At 41.0% G+C, this 26,318-nt stretch overlaps 1 protein-coding gene across 1 annotated transcript in view; it reads left to right on the top strand.

Annotated features, from left to right (window-relative positions):
- The window catches only part of LOC137562326 (dynein axonemal heavy chain 3-like), a 1,996,682-nt gene that overhangs the window by 1,211,426 nt on the left and 758,938 nt on the right, over positions 1 to 26,318 (top strand). The window contains exon 44 of the mRNA XM_068273663.1: positions 15,573 to 15,722. Coding sequence (XP_068129764.1) covers positions 15,573 to 15,722 — 150 coding nt within the window. The remainder of the gene's footprint in view (positions 1 to 15,572; positions 15,723 to 26,318) is intronic.

Below are 26,318 nucleotides of genomic sequence, written 5' to 3'. Positions count from 1 at the left end.
TGAAAAAAAAGATTATAGACCTCCGTTTTTTGCTGATTACCTAGTAAGCTCTTGCCAATCACCCCCCCCCCTTTTTTTTTACAGATTAAATGGATAATAAGTTTTATTTACCTCAAAAAAATCAACAAGGTTATACATTTATGTTCATTAACTGACCGGCATTGTAGGAAAGTGAAACATTAATGTCATAACAGAATAGAATACATTATGTAAGATACCTTAAGTATCCTAGTTCAGCATTAGAAAAACTTTTTATAGCTATATATTGCTGTATAGTGATATGTAACCCCACCCTTCCATTGATTTTTAGCCTAAGCTTTGTAAACAGAATTACTTTTTTCTTTGGGGGGGGGGGGGGAGTGGGGGGGGGGCAGGGCTGTTTGCCAGAAGTTACGCGATTTGGGGTCTTCGGGGACAGCTTTGGGGTTGGAAATAGCACAAATATTTATAATTTTCTCTTAAAGAGCACTGTGGGATTTTCACAGGTTTAAATCCACATTAGCAGTTGTAAACAACATACTGTAGATGACATCTCCTGTCTCCTTTATGAAGAGGAGCAGAGTTACTGATGACAGAGGGTGGGGCTCTGACAGTCTTCAGCTTTCATGTTAGGAGCCCCTGAATAGTAGTTCCTGTCTACCCCCTGTTTAGAACTGCCACTGTGAATTAGAGGGACACTGAGCCGCAGTGGCCAGATTTCTTTATCCAGAAATTTTGGCTAGGAGGTTTAACTGTGCATTTTGATGCACCTTAGAGGGCACACAGTTAACAATACTTACATGTAAGTACAATTATCGTCTGAATATGAGTAGGTAGGCTCTGGTTGCTCAATTCATTTTCTGAGGGTCATTTTTAGTTTTTCCTGGAGCGTTCCTTTGATGTCACCTGTGCTATTTAAAACAACGGAGCCATATCTAAATTACCCCCCATTTGCTTGCACATATAATGCCAGAGAACTAATAGACTTAATGAGAAGTGACTATTTAAAGCCAATGAAAAGTGTGTGATGATGACTGCAGAGACTTCCAGTGATGCGGGCTGAGCAGGTCCATCTCTGTAATTGGGCTCATGTACCTATAAATATACTTATATTTTTATGTTACTATTTCTTGCGCTTGCCATGTGGTGCTGCTAAAATGTAATGGCGCTTACCAGTGTTCGTCTATAAGTGCTGAGGGATGAATCATCCTGTGTGGCGCTGGCACAGAATTGTATTTAAAAAAAAAGAGAGAATATCTAGCTAATCGCTGTGATTTTAACCTAACATCACAGTTCTTCCTGGCTTGCTTGGATCTGTTTTCTGATCCATAATGCGTAAACACTGCAGTTTTCCTAAATTAAAAGCAGAAACAAATCAGAGGCAGACAGACATGGAACGTTCACAAGGCATATTCACTTTTTATTTCTTGAGGGTCGTTTATTTCACTCCATACTATGTGTAAAATGGCAGGATGACAACGACTGAGTTTTTTTAATATTCCCTTATGACCACATTCTGTCAGCCCACACTCACAGTAAGTGACATAAGGCATTTCGCCAACTGAACAGCCGGAGTTCTAACACAACTGTAACTCTATGAGAAATAGAAAAAAGAACTTTAATGCTTCGCATTCCACTAGCTTTAAGTAACAGATTAATAAAGAGAATTGATTATTTTCTTTTCTGTCTAGGTAGTATTCCAGTCTCACTTGCTTCCTTTGTTTCAAAACTCTTGTTACAAGCTGCTTGGAAAATGTTAAGTGTTGAAAGGATGTGTTTGCTTCCTTCTAACTTATCACTGCTGCGGGCCTGGTGGCAAAATAATTAAAAGTCTCACTAATTATTTAGCACACCATCATATTTTAATCCCCATTAAAACGCTTCATTCCTATCCTATTAGGTTCTCATCAGTGAAGCTGTACAGAGGAAATTTAAATACGAAAAGTGTTATTAATGACAAGCGACTGTTGAAATTATTTCTTATGTGATTGAGAGAGATAATGTTGCATGTTTGTTGTTTTACATTCATTAAAATAGCAGTGCATTTAAATGGTTAGATTTTTTTTAATGTTTAATTTAACCACAAAAGAAAAAAAAAAAACCTAAAAAATAAGAGCACTTACCAGATACATGATCCTTACAGGGAACCTGAGATGTGAAGTGTCTCAGGTTCCATACTTACCTGGGGCTTTTAACCACTTAAGGACCAGCTAACGCCCATAGGCGTCAGCAGGTCTTAAGTGGGTTACCATGGAAACGGCCACTCCTTTCCATGTCAGTTCACGGAGGGTGTCTCCGTGAACAGGCGGAGAGCCGCCGATCGCGGCTCGCCGGCAAAATGTAAACACGCAGGGAAGAAATCCCCGCTGTTTACATCATACGGCGCTGCTGCGCAGCAGCGCCGTGACGTAGATCGGCGATCCCCGGCCTCTGATTGGCCGGGGATCGACGGCATATGATAGGCTGAAGCCTATCCTTTAATGCGCAGGATGGATATCCGTCCTGCGCAGCCCATGGAGGGAGAGGGAGGGATGGGAAGGCAGGGAGCGCGGAAAACGCTGCGGAGGGGGGCTTTGAAGAGCCCCCCCCGCAGATCACAAACAGCTGGCGGCGATCAGACCCCCCCAGTAGGACATCCCCCTAGTGGGGAAAAAAGGGGGGGAAGTCTGATCGCCTAGGCTCAATCCTGATCGGTGCTGCGGGCTGGAGAGCCCACGCAGCACCGATCACTGCAGAAAGCCCTGGTCCTTAACCTCTTTAAGACAGCGTCACGCTGATGGCCGTGAATACAGTGGCTCCCCAAGACAGCCTAATGCCGATTGGCGTAAAGTCCTGGGGGTGTGTTTTGCAGGAGATTGCGTGCACCGTTGCGCGTGCATCTCTGCTTGGATGACGGAGCTCCACTCTGTCATCAGTCTCCCAGTGGCTATCGCCGCTAGGAGACTTTTAGATGGCAAAACCGTTGTGTATTTACGTAGTACAGAACTGCGATCTAAGGCAGTGCTGTACTGGGGACAGCCGTGTGACTCGACTGTCCCCCTGATAGGTTCAGGGGTGATCCGCTGTCATAGGCTAAAGCCTATGATAGCAGATCATAGTGATTGGCTGGTGGGGGAGGGAGGGACTTCAAAAAAAAAGGAAATTTATTAGGAAATAAAATAAATAAATATTGACAAAAATAAATAAACATTCGGGGAGAGATCAGACCCCACCACCAGAAAGCTCCGTTGGTAGTAAGAAAAGGGGGGGAAATCACTTGTGTGATGAGTTGTGCGGCCCTGCAGCGAGGCCTTAAAGAGAACCCAATCAGCGGGGAGGGACGCAGGCGGGGAGCGTCGATTTAGAGGTGGCGGGGGATTGGCAGAGAGTGACAGCGTGGATGTAAACAGCCTGCTAACTGCATTTTGCTAGCAGGCATTTTATTTATGGGGGACAACAGAGCGCATGGGGGGCCTGGGGGGAGACAGTATAGCAACAGAGGCTGGGCATTATATGCAGACCCAGCCTCTGTGTGCTAATAGGATTATTAGAACCCACCTCGGGTTCTCTTTAAAGCTGCAGTGGCCCATTTTGTAAAAAATGGCCAGGTCTTTAGGGGGGTTTAAGTCCGTGGTCCTTAAGTATTTGAGCTCTTTTCTAAACCCTACATTTATCTTTGTTTAAAGTAGTTATAAAGTTCTTAGTATACCCACTAGGTTTTCCAGTCTCCTGATTCATCAAATAAACAAGTTAGTTAGTTTAAGCATGCCTTTTTATGGTTATAAACTAGTATAATTTACTTGGCAAAAATTCTTCTTGGTAATCACTCAGTCCCAACACAAACCTCTTAACAGTATGAAAAACTGGGCTCTCACTATATCAACAAGTAATACAAATTAACATATTGGTCTATTTTGGTGCCCATACACGATACAATAAGAAAGTTTGATTTTCCCGTTTATTCGATCTAAATGATCGAATCGAATGAAAGTTGAAAATATTATTTTTTTTTATCAAGAAATTCGAACGATTATTATTTTTTCCAGCAAAATCTGATCGGACATGCTGGAAAAATCTTTATATTCGATCGGAATAATCAAACTAAATTATCTGATCGAAAAAAATGAAAATGTTACCGTGTACGGCCACCTTTAACTTCCTTAGCGATATGCCCAATACTGTGTCGGGCATACCGCTCTGTGGCCCCAGGAGTCCCCCGTGCAGAAAAAAATTGATCCAATGGTTGTAAATCCTCTAGCTAGCACCAGGCTAGCTAGTAAGAGTCTCTGGCACCCTCCGCTCCCCGCCGATCCCCCGTGATCCCCCCGTTTATACATTACCCCCCCTGGATCCAGCGATCGCGCAGCCTCCCGGCACAGCTCTGGTCTCTCTATGGGGAGGATTGGGTTTGCGCATGACGTCGTGACGTCATCTGCGATCCTCCCCATAGTGAAGACCGGAGCTGTGCGGGGAGGCTGCGCTGATCGCTGGATCCAGGCTGGGTAATGTATAAATGGGGGAGTGGCTGCGATCGGGGGTGCCGGAGACTTCTAGCTAGCCTAGTGCTAGCTAGAGGATTTACAACCATTTAGCACTTTTATTTAAAAAACAGGCAAAAAGTAACAACACCTCCTGAGCCACGTAACGCTCAGGAGGTTAAAGAGATGTTCTCTTTTAAGTGGACCTTGCTATAGCATCCATCCAATGTGATCTGATCCTTTCACTGTGAATCAGCAGAAGGATATGAATAATACAAGTAAAAATGAATTCTTCAAAGGAAAAAAAATTAAAGGGATGTAAAGAGAGTTTAGATGTCTTACAGCTCGAGGGAGCAAAAAGAAAAGGATCTCAAAGCTCAGAAGCTGCTTTAGAATGTAGTCAAGAAATACAATTTGTGTCATATGCTGTTAGATACATAGTAACGGGTGTGTCATTTTCACATTGCTTTTACTGCTTTCTTCATGCACTTTTTCTTCGTACACTTTAGTGCATATAGTCATGATTGTAATTGTAAAAGAAATATGCTGTTTTCTTCACTTTTCTTTTTGCACTTTTACTGCATGTACTCATGCTCGGTCTGCTATAATTAAAAAAGAACTTATTTTTATGTTCAGCTGATTGAATGTATTCAACTACGATTTTTTTCAGAGGGACAAATCAGTTAAAAGAAAAAATTCTGGGAAAAGGGGATTGCATATTATTATTCCTCACATTAGTGTGGCCACAATCATCTAAGCATTAAAGGACCACGCCAGTGAAAAAAGTAAGCAGTTAAAATCTGCCAGAACCCACAGGTTTTGAAGTAGTCCATCTCCTCATGGGGGATTTACAGGTTTTCTTTTGTTTTCAAAAACATTCACTGAATGGCAGTTTACCTGCCAAATTAGTAAAATACCAGACTATTTTGTCAGTTAGACTAAGCAACTGTTATTCAGGAAATACTTATGAAAACAAAGAAAACCTGAGAATATCCCTTGAGGAAATGGAGTAGTCCAAAACCTGTCAGTTCTGCCAGATTTTAACTACTTAATTTTTCACTGGAGAGGTCCTTTAAGCAGGTAGCAGCTTAAAGCTTAATGATCAAATGACAGCTGTAAGGGAAAAAAAAGTAACACGTTTACTATATGTAAATAATATAAAAACTGTCTGTCTAGTTATCCCCAAATTGTCACTTTATAGTTTATTGCAAGCAAGACAGATTACTTTGATATATCTATTGTAAATATATTTTATAACATTAATAACCTATACACTCCCAGATTTACATCACAGGAGCCTATAGGCACAGATGTCCTGGCACCCTAGACTTCACCCTCCTTCAACTTACAAACCCCGGCCGAACCGCACCGCAAGTGTACTAGTTTTGGCCCAGCTGTCACTTCTCCCTTACTTCTCTTGCCCGGCGTAGGTGTCTACAGGTGTCATTTAGTAGCCAGAGGTGTACTTAGTATTAAGTAGCTAGAGGTGACCCAAAGTATTAGCTAGCTAGAGGTGGCCCAAGTTGAAGGTAGATCTAGTCAGTGGAATGCTAAGTCAGATGAGTAACCTCTCATTTACAATCTAATCAGGATTGTGCATAGGGAAGGAGGCACTTGGGGAGTGACGTGAGACACCTTTCCATCACCAGGCGCCTGTAGGTACATGCCTACAGTGCCTTATGGTAAATCCGGCCCTGTATACACTACACCCCTAAAACTAATTTAAAAAAAACTAAACTGACTGTCAAATAGTCAACATTACATGTTAGTGGCTGTGACATCTTTTTATTGATTCTGGGTTCCATGGTTTTGATGTTTCCTAAGGACCCTTAACTTCCTTGGATTTAGTGGTTGATCACAAACATCATGCTAGAGAAATAGGTTCCAGCTGCACACAATAAAGAGGTATCCTGCCTGTGTACAAATATCAAAAACTCCAGAATGGAAAACAGATAGTATGGCTGGTAAGTATAACACATACAGCATTTTATAGTGCATTGTGTGCAATGTAGGGTTTAAAATATTGAATTTGTATTCTTTAGGTTTATTTTATGCACATTTACAATGAGAGGCAATAGGTTACATTAAGTTCACAGTGGGAGCTGCGTTGAGTTCCTTGTAAAAGCAGGAATGCAACGTAATGGAGGAGTAATGTTGCATCGCATGTTATGCTAGCATTGTGCAGCATACAATGCTGCATACAGTCAATAAAAAGTATGTTTCACTGCCGCTCTTAAGACTCGGTAATGCACTGCATGCACTGCGATGGGATACTGTAGTCCGTTAGATTGCATCTCACTGGATGCACTCAGAACCAATTGTACGTGTATGCGACATTCAAATATATTGCACCACAACTAGAGATGGTACCAACCGTTTGCTGGCGGACAGCTCCAGACGATTTTCTGTTGTTCGCGTCAGCAGCGAACAGTGAACATTTGGCATGTTTGACCCGGCCCCTAATATACATCATCATGTAGCTAAACTTTGACCCCTTACCTCACAGTCAGCAGACACATGGCAGCCAATTAGCTAGCACCCCTTCCTGGACTCCCTACCCTCCTATTAAAAACTGTTGCGGTGGCCATATTGGATTCATTATCTGCTGGCTGCTGTTAGTGAGAGTAGGGTCAGACTTGCTGCAGATAGGTAGGGAAAGCATTAGCTAGGCCTGTGTTCTTGTTCCTCACTGACTATTTGCTGAAAGCACCCAAATGGCCCTTTTGAGAGTTAGTACATCAGTCTCCTGTTCTTTATTTTGTGTGCGACACTCTACAGCTGTGCACATTACTGCTGTTGTCACATTAAAGAGACTCCGTAACAAAAATTGCATCCTGTTTTTTATCATCCTACAAGTTCAAAAAGCTATTCTAATGTGTTCTGGCTTACTGCAGCACTTTGTACTTTCACAGTCTCTGTAATAAATCAACTTATCTCTCTCTTGTCAGACTTGTCAGCCTGTGTCTGGAAGGCTGCCAAGTTCTTCAGTGTTGTGGTTCTGGTATGAACTCCCCCTTCCAGACCCCTCTATGCACACTGCCTGTGTATTATTTAGATTAGAGCAGCTTCTCTCTTCTCTCTTATCTTTTACAAGCTGGATAAATTGTCCTCTGAGCTGGCTGGGCTTTCACATAGTGAGGAATTACAGACAAGGGCAAAGCTGTTTGCAGGAAGAAAAGAGCAGCCTGAAACTTCAGTGCATGAGAGATGCAGGGGGAAAGAAACACACAAATGATCTCTTGAGATTCAAAAGGAAGGCTGTATACAGCCTGATTGTGTATGGATGTATTTTCTATGTGTGGACATACTGTACATCAACCTACTTCCTGTTTTGGTGGCCATTTTGTTTGTTTATAAACAAACTTTTTAAAACTGTTTTTAACCACTTTTAATGCGGCGGGGAGCAGCGAAATTGTGACAGAGGGTAATAGGAGATGTCCCCTAACGCACTGGCATGTTTACTTTTGTGCGATTTTAACAATACAGATTCTCTTTAAGTTGCAGGCACAGTACCACTCAAGTACTTTGTTTTGTTTTTTACTGATAGAACTATTGTATATATCTCGCTGTGTGTGACACTCCCACTGGCACCCACTCAGAGTTGTGCATAGTACTACTGCTATTGTTTGCCACATTAGTAACAAGCACAGTACCACTCATGTGCATTATTTTCCACTGTATTCTGATAGTACTATTGCATTTCTCTGTGTGTGACACTCCACAGCCCACTGACACCCATAGATGTGCACAGCTGTGTGCACCCATAGCTGTGCTCTGAATGTAATGTGATTTCTGGCCTTAAAGAGACTCTGTAACATTAAAAAACGCCCCTGGGGTACTCACCTCGGGTGGGGGAAGCCTCAGGATCCTAATGAGGCTTCCCACGCCATCCTCTGTCCCACGGGGGTCTCGCTGCAGCCCTCCGAACAGCCGCCGACAGACCCGACTGTGACTTCAATATTTACCTTTGCAGGCTCCAGCAGGGGCGCTGTGGCTGCTGTTGGCTCCGAAGTAGATGGAAATACCCGATCTCAGTCGGGTCCGCTCTACTGCGCAGGCGCCGGAGACTTGCGCCTGCGCAGTAGAGCAGACCCGACGACGATCGGGTATTTCCGCCTACTTCGGAGCCGACAGCTGTCAGAGCGCCTGCTCTGGAGCCGGGAAGGTAAATAATGATGTTCACCACTGTACGGAGGGCTGCAGCGCGACCCCCGAGGGACGGAGGACGGCGTGGGAAGCCTCATTAGGATCCTCAGGCTTCCCCCACCCGGGGTGAGTACCCTTCCAGGGGACGTTTTCATGTTACAGTTCCTCTTTAAGGGATTAAAACCTGACCCTGCGTCAATTACTTTTACTTTTGGTGGGTCTTTTGGCATGCATCCCCCTCTGGCATGCCACAGTCCAGATGACAGACCCCTTGAAACAACTTTTCCATCACTTTTGTGGCCAGAACGTTGTCTAAATCTTGTTATCTTACCCTTACTTTTCAGTGTGGGTGAGATTCCAATGATGTTGATAAAAATACATATTAATCCTGCTTGAGTATTACATCAAGTTTACTTTCTACGGTAGAATCTGTTTTTTTGTGCTCGGTTAACCAGAACTCTCAAGCAACCGACATCCATTTCCTCTGACCCTGTCTCAGCTACATTATCATAGCCTGATGACACTAATCCACTGCCTACCCAGTAAACTCTCTACCACTGCTATGAAAATTACTGAAAGTTTATCGATTGTATTTCAACATTGATCAAAAATGTATGGTACAGGCATTGTATGGAGAATACAGAGGTGAATCTAGGAAACACAGTGCCTACGGCAAACACTAAAATTCACATGGGGAAGGCACACTTCCATAAAGTTTAACGTGTAGTCTTGGTTGAATTGATTGTGTCCAAGTGGAAGTGAAGCATGACCTATAAGAATGGAGTATCGCAATAGGTCAGCCTAAACATACCCCCAAATAACAGGAAGCTTGTCTCCCCAAAAGATGTAACCAGGCAGCAGAATTTCCCGCAGATAAAAACTAGTATCTGCATGGAAATACCAAAGATGCTATGGAGCAGTGCCTCCAGTAGTGCAGGTGGCACATGCCATACCTGCACCCCTGTAGATACGCCTTTGGGGGTAAAGTACAGTATTAAATAGTTAGAATTAATGTTAACTATGAAACAATCCAAAAATGCTATTATCCGGCATTTTCTAAACCTGTAGTTCTTAGATAACGGAGTTTCTTCTTTATTAGCTAACTTACATGAGAAAAATATAGCATACAGTTTCTAGAAAAACTACACCACAACAACTTTTATGTATTCTAGTTTACTAAAGTCATTTAAAAAATTACTGTATTTTGCAATATTTTAACAGTTTTGGAATAGTGGGAAGATGTATTCGCTATGGATCGCAGTGGCTCACAGTATTAGTATATAATTACGCAGAGTTAAACCTGAGTCAAAACTATTTGAGGTCGTTTTCTGTAAGTTAAATTCACAAATGTCAAGACCAGACTGGAGCTTTTATACCCTTAGCACAACAGCTAGTCACATCAGCTCATAAACTATTAAGTAATTCAGGAACACCATACTGAAGTTGCACATATTCTGCCCGGTTGTTAATGCTTGTACGATCATAAATAATATAGCTTTATCCCATCCTAAGAGAATTTTGTCTTGCAGTTTGTTCAGTGAATCACGTCTTGTGAGGCTCTGTGGTTTATTTGCACAGCTACGTTATTGCACACAGAGGCATTGGAACATATCAAGAAAATGAGAACTGTCTTAAAGAATGTAAGCCTTGGTCTTTGCAGGGCTATTTTAGTGTACAAATGAAAGTGTCATTTAGCAGTCAAGATTTCCAGCATAAAAAAGCAAAGCTACCACTAATACAAGAAACTGAAGACCAATAAATAAACAGACAAGAGATGGTAAAATCTGGAATCTATGAATCTGGAACAAATAACTATACAAAATATCCATGACATTTTTTAGAATTCCTTATCCTTGATAGTTTTTCTCAGTGCAAGAGGGTCATCCCCTCTTGCACTGAGAAAAACTATCACTACGTAGAACTATTACGTATAACTTCCCAATGGCTAGGAAAGGGGTTGCATTCCAACACACAGCTAATACTTTTGCTAAACTGACAGGATCTGGAGCTTATATCACGAGAGAACATTTTTACTGGCATTCCTTTAGAATGTGTTTAGGTGTGTTCAAAGATGGTGTCATTGCTGCTGGGAGTCCCTGAAATAACCCTTATTGTGCACATACCCATAGACTGCCTTTATAAACACACACATAAACATGCATGCCAAACACACCATTCCAGGTACTTCATTCCTGGACATCCCTGAAAAAGACATAGAAGGGACAGAGTTTTAGCTGTTGTACTCTGCTGACCGAGTTACCGGCAGGTAGGGATGCTCATTTGGATCCTGCGGAATTGAAATTTCCACATTTCCGATCCAAAATTTCCACTTTTCCGATCCAAAATCAACATTGGAATTTGGAAAACAGAAATCAGAATTTTACGTAAATCCTATTTACCGCAGCTATCGTAATTTTAGCCCAATCACAGAACTCAGAAGTAGTGTTGGGCGAACATCTGGATGTTCGGGTTCGGTGTGGTTCGGCCGAACATGCCCCTGATGTTCGGCATGTTCGAGCCGAACCCCGAACCCAACCCGAACATGTCCCTTTGGGGCCCCTATAGGGTCCCAGCATAAAGGGAGAGCATGCCCCGAGCGCGGGGGGAGGGTCGGAAATTCCCCCCACCCCTCCCCGCTAAGCTCTCCCTTTTGCCGGTTCCCTATAATGTTAAATTTAAGCCCCCCAAAAGTACCTGAGGAGGAGGGCAGGAAGCGGGCAGCCAGAGATGCTAGGCGCTAGTACCATCTGGTACTTCCGCCCTCTCTTGACGCACTTCCTGTTTACATTTGAAGTCGCATCAAGAGAGCGCAGAAGTACCGCGATGACGCGAACGAGGGTACGCGTCATCTACATGATGACACGTACCCTCGTACACGTCATCGCGGTACTTCTGCGCTCTCTTGACGCGACTTCAAATGTAAACAGGAAGTGCGTCAAGAGAGGGCGGAAGTACCAGATCGTACTAGCGCCTAGCATCTCCGGCTGCCCGCTTCCTGCCCTCCTCCTCAGGTACTTTTGGGGGGCTTAAATTTAACAGTATAGGGAACCGGCAAAAGGGAGAGCTTAGCGGGGAGGGGTGGGGGGCATTTCTGCCCCCGCGCTCGGGGCATGCTCTCCCTTTATGCTGGGACCCTATAGGGGGCTATGTTCGGCCGGACACGGCTGTGTTCGGCCGAACAAAGAAGGCTTGTTCGGGTTCGGGCAGCGTGCCCGAACACCCTCCCGAACACCATGAGGTGTTCGGGGGGTGCCGAACCGAACCCGAACAGGCCAAAATCCGGGCGAACCCGAACAGTGGCGAACACTGTTCGCCCATCACTACTCAGAAGCAGTAGGACTAGTCAGAGAATGTATAATTTTCCTGCAAAAATCTTTTTTGTAATCTAGGACTAATTACAAGATTGTTTTTCTGATTTCTGGTATTTTTTTGTCATTCTTTGCAATTTGTGATGCAAAAAATTACAAATTGAATACTCCTATGGGCTGCCAATCATAAATGTCCTTTAGCAAGTCCATCTGCACCATGTTAAACATACAGTAAAGTGACCTCCAAAGCTGTAGTTAGTGGGATTTTGTTCCATCATCGACCTTAAACCAATATGATATGGTCCTTACGATTACGGTGCCAAGTTGTTACCACTTTCATAAAACACCAATATATTTCCAGGGATGTGGTGGGCTTGTCATGTCATTGTAATACTATTGGCTGCTGTTGTCACCTTCCACGGGGCTTCACACAACACCAGAATGTTTCAACATTGATTTTAATAGTGTCTGGATTTGGGCTATGGTGGTACATTTGGAGATGTTTGACTAAATATCTGTCAAATCAAACATGAAATGATCAGCTTAAATATTCAGTAAGAAAATGCGAAACATTTGCACGTATTACAGCAGCATAGCTCTGTAGTAAAATAATCCAGGCGATAGTGAGGCCTACCTGCAGCCCAGAATATCAACCACTGAAAAAAAATATCACATTATAAAGTAAAAAATATGACAAAAAAAGACCTTGAACCGCTACAATCTTAAATCATGCAATAATGATGCAACATTTCAGTGTCGGAACAATTGAAATTGATCTCCTTGGTGTTTGCATTTTTACTGTTTAAAGAGACACTGAAGCGAAAAATAAAATTATGGTATTATGATTTGTATGTGTAGTACAGCTAAGAAATAAAACATTAAGATCAGATATATCAGTCTAATTGTTTCCAGTACAGGAAGAGTTAAAGAGAATCTGTATTGTTAAAATCGCACAAAAGTGAACATACCAGTGCATTAGGGGACATCTCCTATTACCCTCTGTCACAATTTCGCCGCTCCTCGCCGCATTAAAAGTGGTTAAAAACAGTTTTAAAAAGTTTGTTTATAAACAAACAAAATGGCCACCAAAACAGGAAGTAGGTTGATGTACAGAATGTCCACACATAGAAAATACATCCATGCACAAGCAGGCTGTATACACCCTTCCTTTTGAATCTCAAGAGATCATTTGTGTGTTTCTTTCCCCCTTTCAGCTCTCATGCACTGAAGTTTCAGGCTGCTCTTTTCTTCCTGCAAACAGCTTTGCCTTTGTCTGTAATTCCTCAGTATGTGAAAGCCCAGCCAGCTCCGAGGACGATTTATCCAGCTTGTAAAAGATAAGAGAGAAGAGAGAAGCTGCCCTAATCTAAATAATACACAGGCAGTGTGCATAGAGGGGCCTGGAAGGGGGAGTTCATAGCAGAACCACAACACTGAAGAACTTGGCAGCCTTCCAGACACAGGCCGACAAGTCTGACAGGGGAAAGATACATTGATTTATTACAGAGACTGTGATAGCAGAAAGTGCTGCAGTAAGCCAGAACACATTAGAATAGCTTTTGGAACTTGTAGGATAATAAAAAACAGGATGCAATTTTTGTTACGGAGTCTCTTTAAGAAACTCTAGTTGTTATCTCTATGCAAAAAAGCCATTAATCTCTACGACTTTCAAAGTCGTGGAGAGGGCTGTTATCTGACTTTTATTATCTCAACTGTAAGTGAACTAATTACTTTTTCTCTGCCAGAGGAGAGGTCATTAGTTCACAGACTGCTCTGAAAGAATCATTTTGAATGCTGAGTGTTGTGTAATCTGCACATATTAGAGAATGATGCAATGTTAGAAAAAACACTGTATACCTGAAAATAAAAATGAGGATATTTTCTTTGCTGCTAATCTTCTAGTAATTATTCATAGTACACAACCAATTCATTATATCATATATTTTTTTTCGCTTCAGTGTCTCTTTAAAGAAAACCTGTAACTAAACAAAACCCTCTGGGGGGGGATACTTACCTCGGGAGGAGGAAGCCTCTGTATCCTAACGAGGCTTCACCATCCTCCGCTGTCCCGGCAATCCAGCACTGCAGACCCCCAAACATCGACCATGTAAATATTTAATTACAGTGATCCAGCGCAGGTGCAGTAGCCCTTTGGTTAGAGTAAGGCGAAAATAGCCGAGTCCAAACGTATCTGGTCTAATGCGCAGGCGTGAGTCCTTTGCGTCTGCCCAGTAGAGCAGATACAATTGGGCTCAACTATTTCCACCTCAGCCCGAATGAAGAGCAGCTACTGCACCTGTGCTGAATCACGGTAGGTAGATTTTGTCTGCGCAGGTTCACCACTCATTAGGATTTGTCAAGGAGATTTTGGGGGAGCCAGCGCTGTATTCCTCCAAGCTACAGAGGATGGTGAAGCCTCATTGGGATCTTGAGGCTTCCCCCTCCCAAGGTAAGTATCCCCTAGTGTTTTTTTTTTTCATTACAGGGTCTCTTTAAAGAAGAGGTGATGCAAAATGTAGTAAATGGCCCCAATCCAATTCACTTTATCTCCTAAGTTTTCTCCTAGGTGATAATTCACATCTTATTAATAAAATGCATTTTAAGCCACCAGCAAGCAAAAAACTGTTCAGAATAATGTTGGCATTATTTTTCACCAACTTTTTGGTACTTTTTCAGTTGCAGAGTACTGAAATGTTTTTTTTTTCAAACAAAAGATGAAAAGTGTAGAATACTAGTAGAAAACAATTCTCAATATCAGTATTTGCTATGTTGTATTGGCACTACTTGCAATTAAATACGTTTCACTTAATTTGCAAATGTTTGCATTTATCCCAACTTTAAAAAAAAAAAACATCAGTAGTAAGCAGACTCAGATTTGCCATATTTATGAAAAGTGAAGCCATGTAGGGCAAAGAGGTCCTTAGTTCATTGCCATTAAAAAAAAAAACACCTAAAACTGGAATTTGGTTTGCTGAATGGTCAGCAAGGAAGACAGCTCAAATTCTTAATTGTAGAACTTTGTGAACTTGTTCTTGAGAAAGAAAGACTTTCTTGCACTTGAGTTTCATTTTTCCATTAGTTGTTCAATGCTTCATTTGACATCTGAACTGTAATTAAAATAAAATGAGACAGCAACTATTTCCATGTCTCCAAGGAACAGAGTATTCTTGTACTATATTCTATTGTTTTTATGATACTTTCTTTCTAAATACATCACTTTCTAAGTTTTAGTCTATTTTACCAACTTAAACAACATTTAAGTATGTGAAAACAATTACCCTCGAGGCTTACAAATTAAAACCTTTCTTTGTATTGTCAGATAAGCTGAAGTCTGTTGGTTACATTTCTCAGTGTTTGATTAATCCTACTGCCTGCTATTCACTTTTCTTGTCAGTGCTTAACAAAGGTTCTAGCCGCAATAGTTCAGGAAGCTTATTTACCTCAGAATGCCCTGCCACCTTTGATTAAATTCCTTGTGGATTTATAACCATCGCCGCACAATGCTAGGTGACCTTTAAGGCACATCTGATAAAGCCCAGAGGTCATAGATTGTTGAGGCTTAAATTGTTGCTAACAATGATGTAACTTAGGATTCACTTAAATGTGTTTTCCCCCCTTCTAGTTTTGTGTTAAAAGTTAGCTGAAAATTAACATGAAGTAAATTAATGGTTTAATTTTACAGACGAAAGAAGAGGGTGTACGGTGCTCCACTGGGGAAACAAGCTTTTGTCTTTGTTGATGACCTAAACATGCCTGCCAAGGAGAAATATGGTGCCCAGCCTCCCATTGAACTGCTGCGGCAATGGATTGACCACGGCTACTGGTTTGACAGGTGCAATAAATATTAATTAGTGTGCTTGGCTACAGAGGAGTAATGATATACACTGTTTCTGTGAAGCGTTAAATTGTTGTATTAGTCTTTATAATTTCTCATCTGCTCAGACACAACAGGAAAACATTTTGAGTTACAAGATTCTTTGCAAACTGGAGAAATGGAGATTCACATTTAGAAGTACAGTATACTAGGTTTAAATACCGGTTTGCTATTTCTAATTTATATGATATTGGTTAACTTGCATCCAAGCATATCTGGAGCTGCACCTGATCATTAACTATTTTTCTGCAAGTTAGTGTCACTTCAAGACAACTTTATCTGGCAGTTTGCCACTTACGGATCATTTGAAAGAAAAAAATGTTGTTTTTATCTTGTTTTTGAATATTGGTCAAATTATTTCATTGCTTCAGGTCAGCATTAATAGTGTTTCCTTTTTTTATATATATAAACACCTAAAAATGCACTATTATATTTATTTATGAAGTTGCTTATATTTTGTATAGCTTTCCATTTTTGTAGTAAGCTTTTAAACTGTAAAATTGCACCTTTTACCCTATGGTGGTTTAAATAAAAAAGAAAGAATAAACTTAAAGTGGAACACCAGACACATTTTATTTTACTTTTCAATAGAGTGTGGAAAGTTGAGAGACCTCTGTCAGGTCATTAATCATGTCTGGATTTCTGCTTCAGAGGTTTCTGTTTGTTTCCCTACTGCAACTTTGAGTAGGGTCACATGTTCAATTGAGTAGTTACAAAAACATGCAGGGGAAAGGAGAAAGAGACTTTTTCTAAGAAAGCAGAAGATGATTGGTTGGTACCAATCATCTTTAATCCCTGCAATGGACTGATGTGGCTCTGTAAAACATATAAACTATAGGCTTGCTGCTGTACACCAGAGGTTCTGGATGTGAGTCTGGCTTCTGGGGTATAGAGAGATAATTTGAACATTCAGGACTCAGTGATGCATCCTGGGAAAGCACCGTTGCTCACGTAAAGCTGAATTATCACAAATTTCTTCTATTTTAAGAAGGCAAATTAAACTCACCCTAGTTTATTAAAGGGATACTTAAGCCAGCTGAAAAAAAAGTTTCACTGACCTGGTGCTTCTACCAGCCCCCTTCAGCTGTCCTGTGCCTGCACTGGTACTCTATGACCCCCCCGTTTCCCTTCCACGGTTTCGTTTCAGTTTCGCTGACTGGGAGTCAGCGGGCCACTGCACCTGTGCTGCTCTGGCCACGCGTATATCCTTGCTCACATTCCCGTCTGCAATAGCGTTCTGCACAGACACTTTCAGGCAGCAGGGACCCTAGACACAGAGCCTAGAGGTGGAAGAGACCTAGACGGAAAGACACGCAAAGAGGCAGCGAGCACCCGAAGCGAAGGAGGAGGGACGAGACTGACCAAGCACGTGTGGGTACTGGCGCTTCTAGAAAAAGCAACAGAATGGGGGAAAGCCGGTATTAAACTCTGTGCCCATTATATTTTATGGGACATGTGAGTGCAATGGAATTTTATTTTTTTTTATAAATATTAGCAGTATTACACTATATGAGGCCTTTTTATTAGGGAATGGTGATGAGAAGGTGATAGCAGTGTGAAGAAGGGTATCAAGATAAAGCCAGAGTAGTGAGGGATGACCTAGGAATGGTCCCAAGGCTTGATCAGATCTGTCAGTAGATCTTCACACATGGTGAGTCGCTTACTAGGGTGAGGTGGAGGCTGTCTATCTGAAGAGCCCACTCTGGGACTGTATGAGGATATTATATAGTTGATCCGAGGAGCTAAAATCCCACTGGCGTACAGTATGTTTAAGTCGAGACCGTTGATTTTATGAACTGCATCTGACATTACTGTTGGGGATTGTACAGTTGTTTATGGATTGAAGTGCCTGTATGAGATTTTGTCTTATATTTATGTATCTCAGTATCAGCATTGTATGATTAGGAAAACATCCCCCAGAGAATTCCTGCTATCAGGTACTGTGGGCGCCAACCTCTTATATACAGGTATGTAATATTTGTATTTTTGTGTGAGAAACAGAGGCGCCAGCAGGATAAAATTGGATAAAAGCTATAAAATTTGCTAGGAGGAAGTGGTGGACTTACCTCCAGAAACCAGACATGAAAGACTGTCTGAATAATAACAAACACATTTATTATATGGTACCCCAAAGATGCAATGCGATTCGCAGGCAATAAAGTAGGGACAACTATAAACAAGAAACAGTAAACAGTAAACAACGCTATAATAATCACTGCAGTTAAAAAGCATTAAAATGTACAGTATAGGGAATGTTAAATAGAAACATATGTCCCGGTGTTGTTCTGAAGAACTGTATACCCAGAATGGAGATTAAATCAAAAAGGGGTACTATAGCATAGAAACTAGTGCCGACTATAAGATAATGGGACCTGGGCTGTGGTAGAACTAAGTTTATTACAAAGAAATTAAATGGTGACTATGAACTTATCAAAGAGATGTGGCAGCGTGTAGGGGAAATAAAGTACAATGTGACGATATACGTAAAGGAAAACCTCACCAGAATTTCAGTAGTAATGGGTGCCGGGGCAACCGGGCAGGTAGCCAGTGGGCTGCTGCCATGTGGATGGGCGGGGTGTGTGTCCAGGTACCAGTGTGGGCAGCCATAGGGCTGCTACCACCTGTATAGGTATGGTTGGTGCGCTGAAAACGGCGCATTACGAGAGATGTAGAAGGCGTATGCGTCCGGTATGCGTGACGGCAGCGGGTTGAAAACCAATCCGCTGCCAGTAGGCGGGTTTAGCTATGTGGTGTGACGATAATGGCGCACCATGCGTGTATAGTAAGTGCGCATGCATCAATATTGACGCATCACTTGGGGTACAATGATGTCATCGCGCCGGATGGTTGTACAGCGCCTCGGTTCGCGTCTTGATACACCTAATGCGCAAGTGCAGTGCTATTAAACACTGCAGGAGTGTCCATATTGCTAGTGGGCGAGAGGGCCCAATTATGGTTGTGAAAAATGGATTAATGTAACTAGAATCAATTAGATATATAACTAGAATCAAATTAAAAAGAAATATAAAGGGCAAATAACTTAGAATTTTCAAAGAGTGAGGGTTTTAGTGTGAAAGGTACTTTGCTGCCATCTAGTGGCCCAAGGTATTATAACAAAATACATTTTTTGTTTTTTTTTTGTAATTTACAAGATGTGAAGCAATAAATAAATAAGATGAATAACATTAAGAATAGAACAACAACAAATAACATTTGTAGAGCGCTTTTCTCCCATAGGACTCAAAGCGCATAAGCATGGCTCAGACCATCGTGGTACAGAGGAAGAATTTTATAAGTCCGGAAATGCCAGGCTAAACAGGTAGCTTTTTGGTCTGGATTTGAATAGCTCCAGGGATGGTGCTGTCTTTACTGGGTGTGGCAGGGAGTTCCAAAGAGTAGGGGCAGCATGACAGAAGGCTCTATCTCCAGATTTTTTGAGGTGCACTCTGGGAGTGACCAAGTTTATAGAACTTGCTGATCTGAGGTTGTGAGAGGTGTGGTGCAGCTTCAGCAAGTCCTTCATGTGTCCAGGGCCCAGATTGTGCAGGGATTTGAATGTCAGCAGTCCAATCTTGAAGAGTATTCTCCATTCTACTGGTAGCCAGTGCAGTGAGCAAAGGATCGGTGTAATGTGACAGTGGCGAGGCTGGTTTGTTAGCAATCTGGCAGCAGCATTCTGCACTAATTGCAGGCGACACAGGTCCTTTTTGGGGAGGCCAGCATAAAGGGCATTGCAGTAGTCCAGCCGTGATGTGATGAAGGCGTGAACTAGGGCTGGAAGATCCTCTGGGGGAATCAGATGTTTAATCTTTGCAATGTTCTTCAGATGAAAGTAGGAAGATTTAACTACAGATGAAATTTGGTTTCTGAAACTCAAATCCCCATCGATAAGCACACATTGCTAGAATCTTTAACCCCTTACCACCATATCAATAAGATTCTTTCAGCAAGGTGATAATTAAACTATAAACTGAGGAGTTGATAGCAACTCCCCTGTGCAGAGACATGGTCTAGCCCCCTGGGAGCCTTCAGTATTTAGATACATTTTGTATCCAACACTGACGCCAAAACTGACGGAGGATTTTACAGCTGAGAGGAACAGCTGTGTGAGGAATCAAATTGCTCCTAGTACTTGTCCTAATGTGTGCTACAACATACAGCATTTAAAAATAAATGCATACATCGATAGTATTCCTTTAATAAGCAGGTTTAAAAAGAAGGCTAAAAGAGAGCGGCCAGGTTAAAAGAAAAATGGTATGTGGGGTGCTTAGTGGAATTTCAATAAAACTTCATTCAACCCCTCTGGAGTGAGGGTTTTTAAAGTTTGAATCCAGTACATTTCGTACTTCTTGAGCTGTTCAAACGCATTTGGTATTTTTGCATCCACTGAGTCGATCAATCTAATATTAAAAAATTGTGGGTTGTTGTCGTGGTGAGTGCAGAAGTGCCGTGATACACTGTGGAGGGGGGATTTGTTAGTGATATTTTGTTTATGCTGTCTGATTCTGCTACGGGCCAGCTGGGTAGTCCTCCCCACGTACTGGAGATGGCATGGACATGAGATCAGATAAATAACGTATTTTGATTCACGGTTGAAGTGTTTTTTTATGGGATAGTGGATACCCATGCTGGAGGAAATGAATGATGAGCAGAAGTACATAAATTGACATGCTGTGCAGCGATTTTTATTGCAGGGGAAACAGCCAGGCTCCTGTGATTGCTGGGTAGTTGGTTGGTTGGTTTTTGGTATACATACAGTAGATTGCTGGGTGCTAGAATGTTACGGAGATTGGGTGCTCTCCTGTAGGTGATTGATGGTGCTTTGGGTAGTAAGGGCCGTAAGAAAGGATCCTGCATGAGGATATCCCATCTATTTTTGAGAATGCTTTGGATGGACATGTGTTGGGCATTGAAACGGGTAATGAATCTGGGTGGGCCAATTAAATTGCATCTTAAGTTGCATCTTTGGGGTACCATATAATAAATGTGTTTGTTATTATTCAGACAGTCTTTTGTGTCTGCTTTCTGGAGGCAAGTCCACCACTTCCTCCTAGCAAACTTTATAGCTTTTATCCAATTTTATCCTGCTGGCGCCTCTGTTTCTCATTCAACTATACTTTGTCCACCCCTGGTGGAGGGGTGACCTATCCCCTTGCTTTTCCTGTCTACAGTTCTTAACCCTGAGTGAGGACAGGTCTAATCTCCTCACCTGTCTATGCAGTGGTTGCCTGAGTGGTAACCCATGTTTGTGAGTATATCTTTTCTCACTAATCATTTACCCTTTGTTTTCAACATACTACACCATATCGGGCTCTCGGTTTCCCTATTGTTATAATATTTTTATTGCTAATAAGAGGCAAATCAGTAAGTTTATGCACTTGAAACCAGCGCGTAGGTGTGTTATTGTATTATTTTGTATCAGTGAATATTATGTCCATTTTCATTTCCTTATAATTTTTGTGAACATGTCTAATTTTCACACTGATGAGAATATCTGTGAAAGTACATGGGCATGAAAAAACACATTTTCACAGTGATGATCAGACCCGGATTTAGATCACTGGAGCATAATCAGAGATGTCCTGGCACTTTAGACTTCACCCTCCATGAACCTACAAACCCCCCGACAAACTGGAACCGTACCTCAAGTGTGTTAGCTTGGCCACCTGTAACTACTCTCTTACATCTCTTGCCTATCATAGGTAGCTACAGGTGTCCCTTAGCATTAGGTAGCCAGAGGTTTCCTCAATATTAAGTAGCTAGCAGTGCCCCCTACTGAAGATAAATCTCGTCACCGTCAGTGGAATGCCTAGAGTAGGGTGAGTAACCTCTAATTTACGCTCTGCTTGGGACTCTGCTTAAAGAGGGTGGGAGGCACTAGAGGAGGGCAGTGAACCGCCTTTCCATCATCAGGTGCCTATAGTGCTTTATGGTAAATCTGGCCCTGCTGATTTACTGAAGGTGTTCAGGAAACTATGTGGGTGTGATAAAACTTACTTTTCCCAAAGGCATTGAAGTATGTGAGCATGAGAAAACACATTTTTAATATTTTTTTTTTCATTTTCGCAATTGTAAGTATTACAAAAATCCATTATATTTTCGTGAAAATATTGAATCAGTTGAAAATGCAAATTTCGATGCAAAAATGATTTTGAAGAAAATCTAGCTCATTCCGAGTAAAGGCAAAAGGACATTAACCACTTCAGCCTTCTGTCGTTTTTACCTTACACTTTCGAGCAATTTTCATCTCCCATTTATTCGCTAATAACTTTATCACTAATTATCACAATGATTTGATCTCTATCTATTTTTTTCTGCCACCAATTAGGCTTTCTTTATGTGGTACATTTTGCTAAGAATTATTTTTTTCTAAATGCATTTTAACAGGAATATTAAAGCGGTATTGTCACCATAAACATCACATTTCAACACCAACTGGTCTGAGTGTATTAAGTGATAAAGATGCTAATCCTGCATTCAAAACTTTTTTTGCTGTTATGGTTTGGAGTTATCACATACTTTAGGAGCTCTGGCCCTAGTGCCAAGCAGTGCCAAAAAGTTGAATGCTGGGAGTTCTTTTGAATGCTAGGAGTTCTTTTTATCTATAATATATCCCTCCTCTTCCATTTATTTCCCTGCCTAGCTGATCACTTGTGTTTACAAGCAAGGCTGAGGTGACTCAGTGATTGGATGTGTAAATAAAGAAAAACTCTGAGAGGAGGGCAGCTAATGAATACACAATGAGCAAGAGAAAGGAGGGGGAAAAAAAGAGTCAGGGAGGATATGATGTCAGCATTAGCTTGGCAAGATGGCCACTGACTAGAATAGGATTTTCTGCTTTTACTTTGTAAAATTCACAGGAATCATTACATGGATAGCACAATACATCTGTTATGTAAGTAGAACTAGTATTTATCTACTTATATATGTGTTTTTTATTTATAGGTTAGCATGGGTGTCACTTGTTCTTTAAGAAAAAAATGGAAAAAATGCATTATTTCTCAGTTTTCGGGCATTATAGCTTTAAAATAATACATGCTACCATGATTAAAACCCACAGATTTTATTTACCCATTTGTCCCGGTTATTACACCATTTAAATGTTGTCCCTATCACAATGTATGGCGCCAATATTTTATTTGTAAATAATGGTACATTTTTTCAGTTTTGCATCCATCACTATTTACAAGCTTATAATTTAAAAAATATTAGTAATATACCCTCTTGACATGCATACAAAAAAAGTTCAGACCCTTAGGTAACTATTTGTGTTTTTTTTTTTTTTTTTTTTAAAGGGATACTGTAGGGGGGTCGGGGGAAAATGAGCTGAACTTACCCGGGGCTTCTAAAGGTCCCCCGCAGACATCCTGTGTTGGCGCAGCCACTCCCCAATGCTCCGGCCCCGCCTCCGGTTCACTTCTGGAATTTCTGACTTTAAAGTCAGAAAACCACTGCGCCTGCGTTGCCGTGTCATCGCTCCCGCTGATGTCACCAGGAGTGTACTGCGCAGACACAGACCATACTGGGCCTGCGCTGTGCGCTCTTGATGACATCAGCGGGATCGAGGACACGGTAACGCAGGCGCAGTGGTTTTCTGACTTTAAAGTCAGAAATTCCAGAAGTGAACCGGAGGCGGGGCCGGAGCATCAGTGAGCGGCTGCGCGGGCACAGGATGTCTGCGGGGGACCATTAGAAGCCCCGGGTAAGTTCAGCTCATTTTCCCCCGACCCCCTACAGTATCCCTTTAAGATAAAAATTTTATTTGGGTATTTTTTGGGTGTGAGGTAAACAGTTAATTTTAAATGCAACGTATTGTGTTTTGTGTGAAAAAAAAATGTATGTACATGTAGTTTTACTATTTTGCCACAAGATGGGTACAGTAATTTTTTTTTAAATTCCATCCTGTATGCGAGCACTCTTGCTTACAGGAAGTATAAGGAGGATGGGATTTCATTTTATTATTCAGAAATACAGAGGCTTCTCATAAGAAGCTGTTGGACTTTCTACCAGCGTCTTAGATCAATGAATAGGAACTATGTTCCCATTCACTAATCTCCGGGCTAACGTGCGGCGGTATGGGAGTGCGCAGGCGGGAGTGCGCTGCAGAAGTCTTTTGGACGTGACAGTCACGTCCAAAAGGAAAAATGGTTAAGGGCTCGTTCACACCTAGGGCATTTTTGTGGTATTTTTGAGCGCCAGTGATTTTTAAAAACGCCCTAACATCGCTAGTGCAATTAATCCTTATGGGATAGTTCATAGCAGCGCATTTTGTCTGCTTTTCACTCCGCAAAGTGCTGCCTATACCATTTTTAGGGCGATTTTGCTACAATGGAAGGTATAGGAAAAGCACAAAATGCTCGCAAAATCACTTTGTGCAGAGATTGCGTTTGCGCTTTTAAGAATAAATACATTGTATTTATTCTTTTCCGGGTCAAAGATTTCACTTCCTGTCTTGAGTCAGGAAGTGAAAAAATAGAATCGCTCTGCAAAAGTGCATTGAAAAGCACCGTACACAAAATCATAGCGTGCAGGTAAGCGCTGAGAGGGGGGGGGGAAATCACTCACAAAATCGCAAAACGCTGGCCTCAGTGATTGCGATTTTAGATGTATACAAAGCCTAAACAATAAATTAAAAAAAAAATGATTTGGACCATGTAGTAAATTAATGGATTTAATAAAATCCTTAGTAGCATGTATGAATAGTTCAGTTAATTGGGTTTAGTGCTCTAAAGTTTACAGTATATACATTCATGGAAACATACATACAATAATAACAAGAGCATTTGACACTTCTTTACCTTAAAGCAGTGTCACAAAGCCAATGCACTGGACTAGACTATAAGTAGAACATTTTATTTCAGTTTTGCTCCTAAAAAAATGAACCTGTCTTTGGGATGGTTTCATATGTACCCCAATGAAAATTTAGAACTCGTATTTCCTATTTACAAAGGAATGTAAGTACCTCTCCATAAGAGTTTTTAGTTAATTTTATTTATCTATATATCGATTTTATAGTACAGTTATGTACACAAAATGATTGTCACTCACAGTGATAGGAACTTGATCCCCAGGCAGTTCAGGGCCAAGTGCTGTTCTGACACATTACGAGCACCACTAGGTCTAGCGTGTGTTCTGGACTGAAGCTGACCTTTTTCTGACTTTGGTGTTATAAGGTTTTTAGTGTTCTTTCGCTGTAATTAATTTACAGGTTTGTGTCAGATATGCATAGATGTAAGATATATAGCAATATGATGGATAAGCAAAGTATAATATTGTCAAATGCAATGAAATACAGTTAATTTCAGCATATACGTTTTACATATATAATAGCAATTTATTGTTTACACCTGAAGTAGGAGCAAAACAACTGCACATTAGTAGGACTCATGACATCAATTAAGTGCTGATATTTATGGAAACCTTAATTAAAATGCTGTACACTGGTGCCTGAGAGACCCTTTACAGATAATTTGCTATTGGATATTTTTATAACGCTTATTCGTGTGTTGAGTAATGTATGCTGGAGCTGTACAAAAAAGGAATTTGAGTTTGTATATTTTCTTGAGAATTAAAGAGCAAATAAACAAAGGAAAACAATGAATTAGTCAAACACTGTGATCCCATAGGCAAGTTTTTGCATTTCTGATGCTTGGAATATCGGTTAGTTGCTGTTTTTCTTTTGTTTAACCTGCCTTTAATGCAGAGCAGCCAGTAGGTTCTGTAATAGATATATTATTGAGCTATGCTTGTTTGAGTTATTAAACATTACCATCATTTTATAATTAAAATACATGATTTGTGACTTTGGAGATTGCTCATAATGGAAATAACTAATTAAATTTCTATAGGCTATTCAGTCCTTTAAAGCATTACAAAGTGTTTATTTATGTAAATATATCTGTACATTTCCAAATACATATTGCAAAACCAAGGTAGTAATACAAATGGACGTGCAATGGTGAGGCATGCACAGTCACAATGTGAGGACTTCAACCAAGCTACCACAAGAGATAAGCGTTACCCCAGTGGGCGATAGAAGGTGAAGATGAGCTTACCTTTTCACAGATAGAGCTCAAGGGATGAAGGTCTAATGATCATTGACAGCCTATACAGGTGGAAATCTTAAAAACACATTGTAGTGCACTTGTGGCCACACACAATACAATAAATTGAACCAATTTTACAGCAAATTGATAAAAATGGTTATACAGAAAAATCGAAAGCTTTTATTTTTATTTGTTCAAGAAATCTGATTGAATTTTCCGATCAGTAGTGGTGGATTTTCTTATTATTTTTTATGAAAATTGAATGGTGTATGGTAGATTGTAAATTTCTTATTGTATAAACGTAAGCAAATTTCAGTCCTTTGTTTTTCATAATTGGGGAGAAATTGCACACGTGTGGGGCACATTGATCAGATAAAAAAAAAATGTTACATCTAATCAGAAAAATTGATTGTAATTTTTGAATTGAAAGGAAATTTTAAAAATTGTATAGTGTGTGGCCACCTTAAAGTACATCTGACCCCTGACCTGGTCCTTGATACTTTTAATA

Source organism: Hyperolius riggenbachi, chromosome 3, assembly GCF_040937935.1.
Source record: "Hyperolius riggenbachi isolate aHypRig1 chromosome 3, aHypRig1.pri, whole genome shotgun sequence".
NCBI classification, from domain to species: Eukaryota; Metazoa; Chordata; class Amphibia; order Anura; family Hyperoliidae; genus Hyperolius; species Hyperolius riggenbachi.
This window is presented reverse-complemented; position numbering and strand designations above follow the sequence as displayed.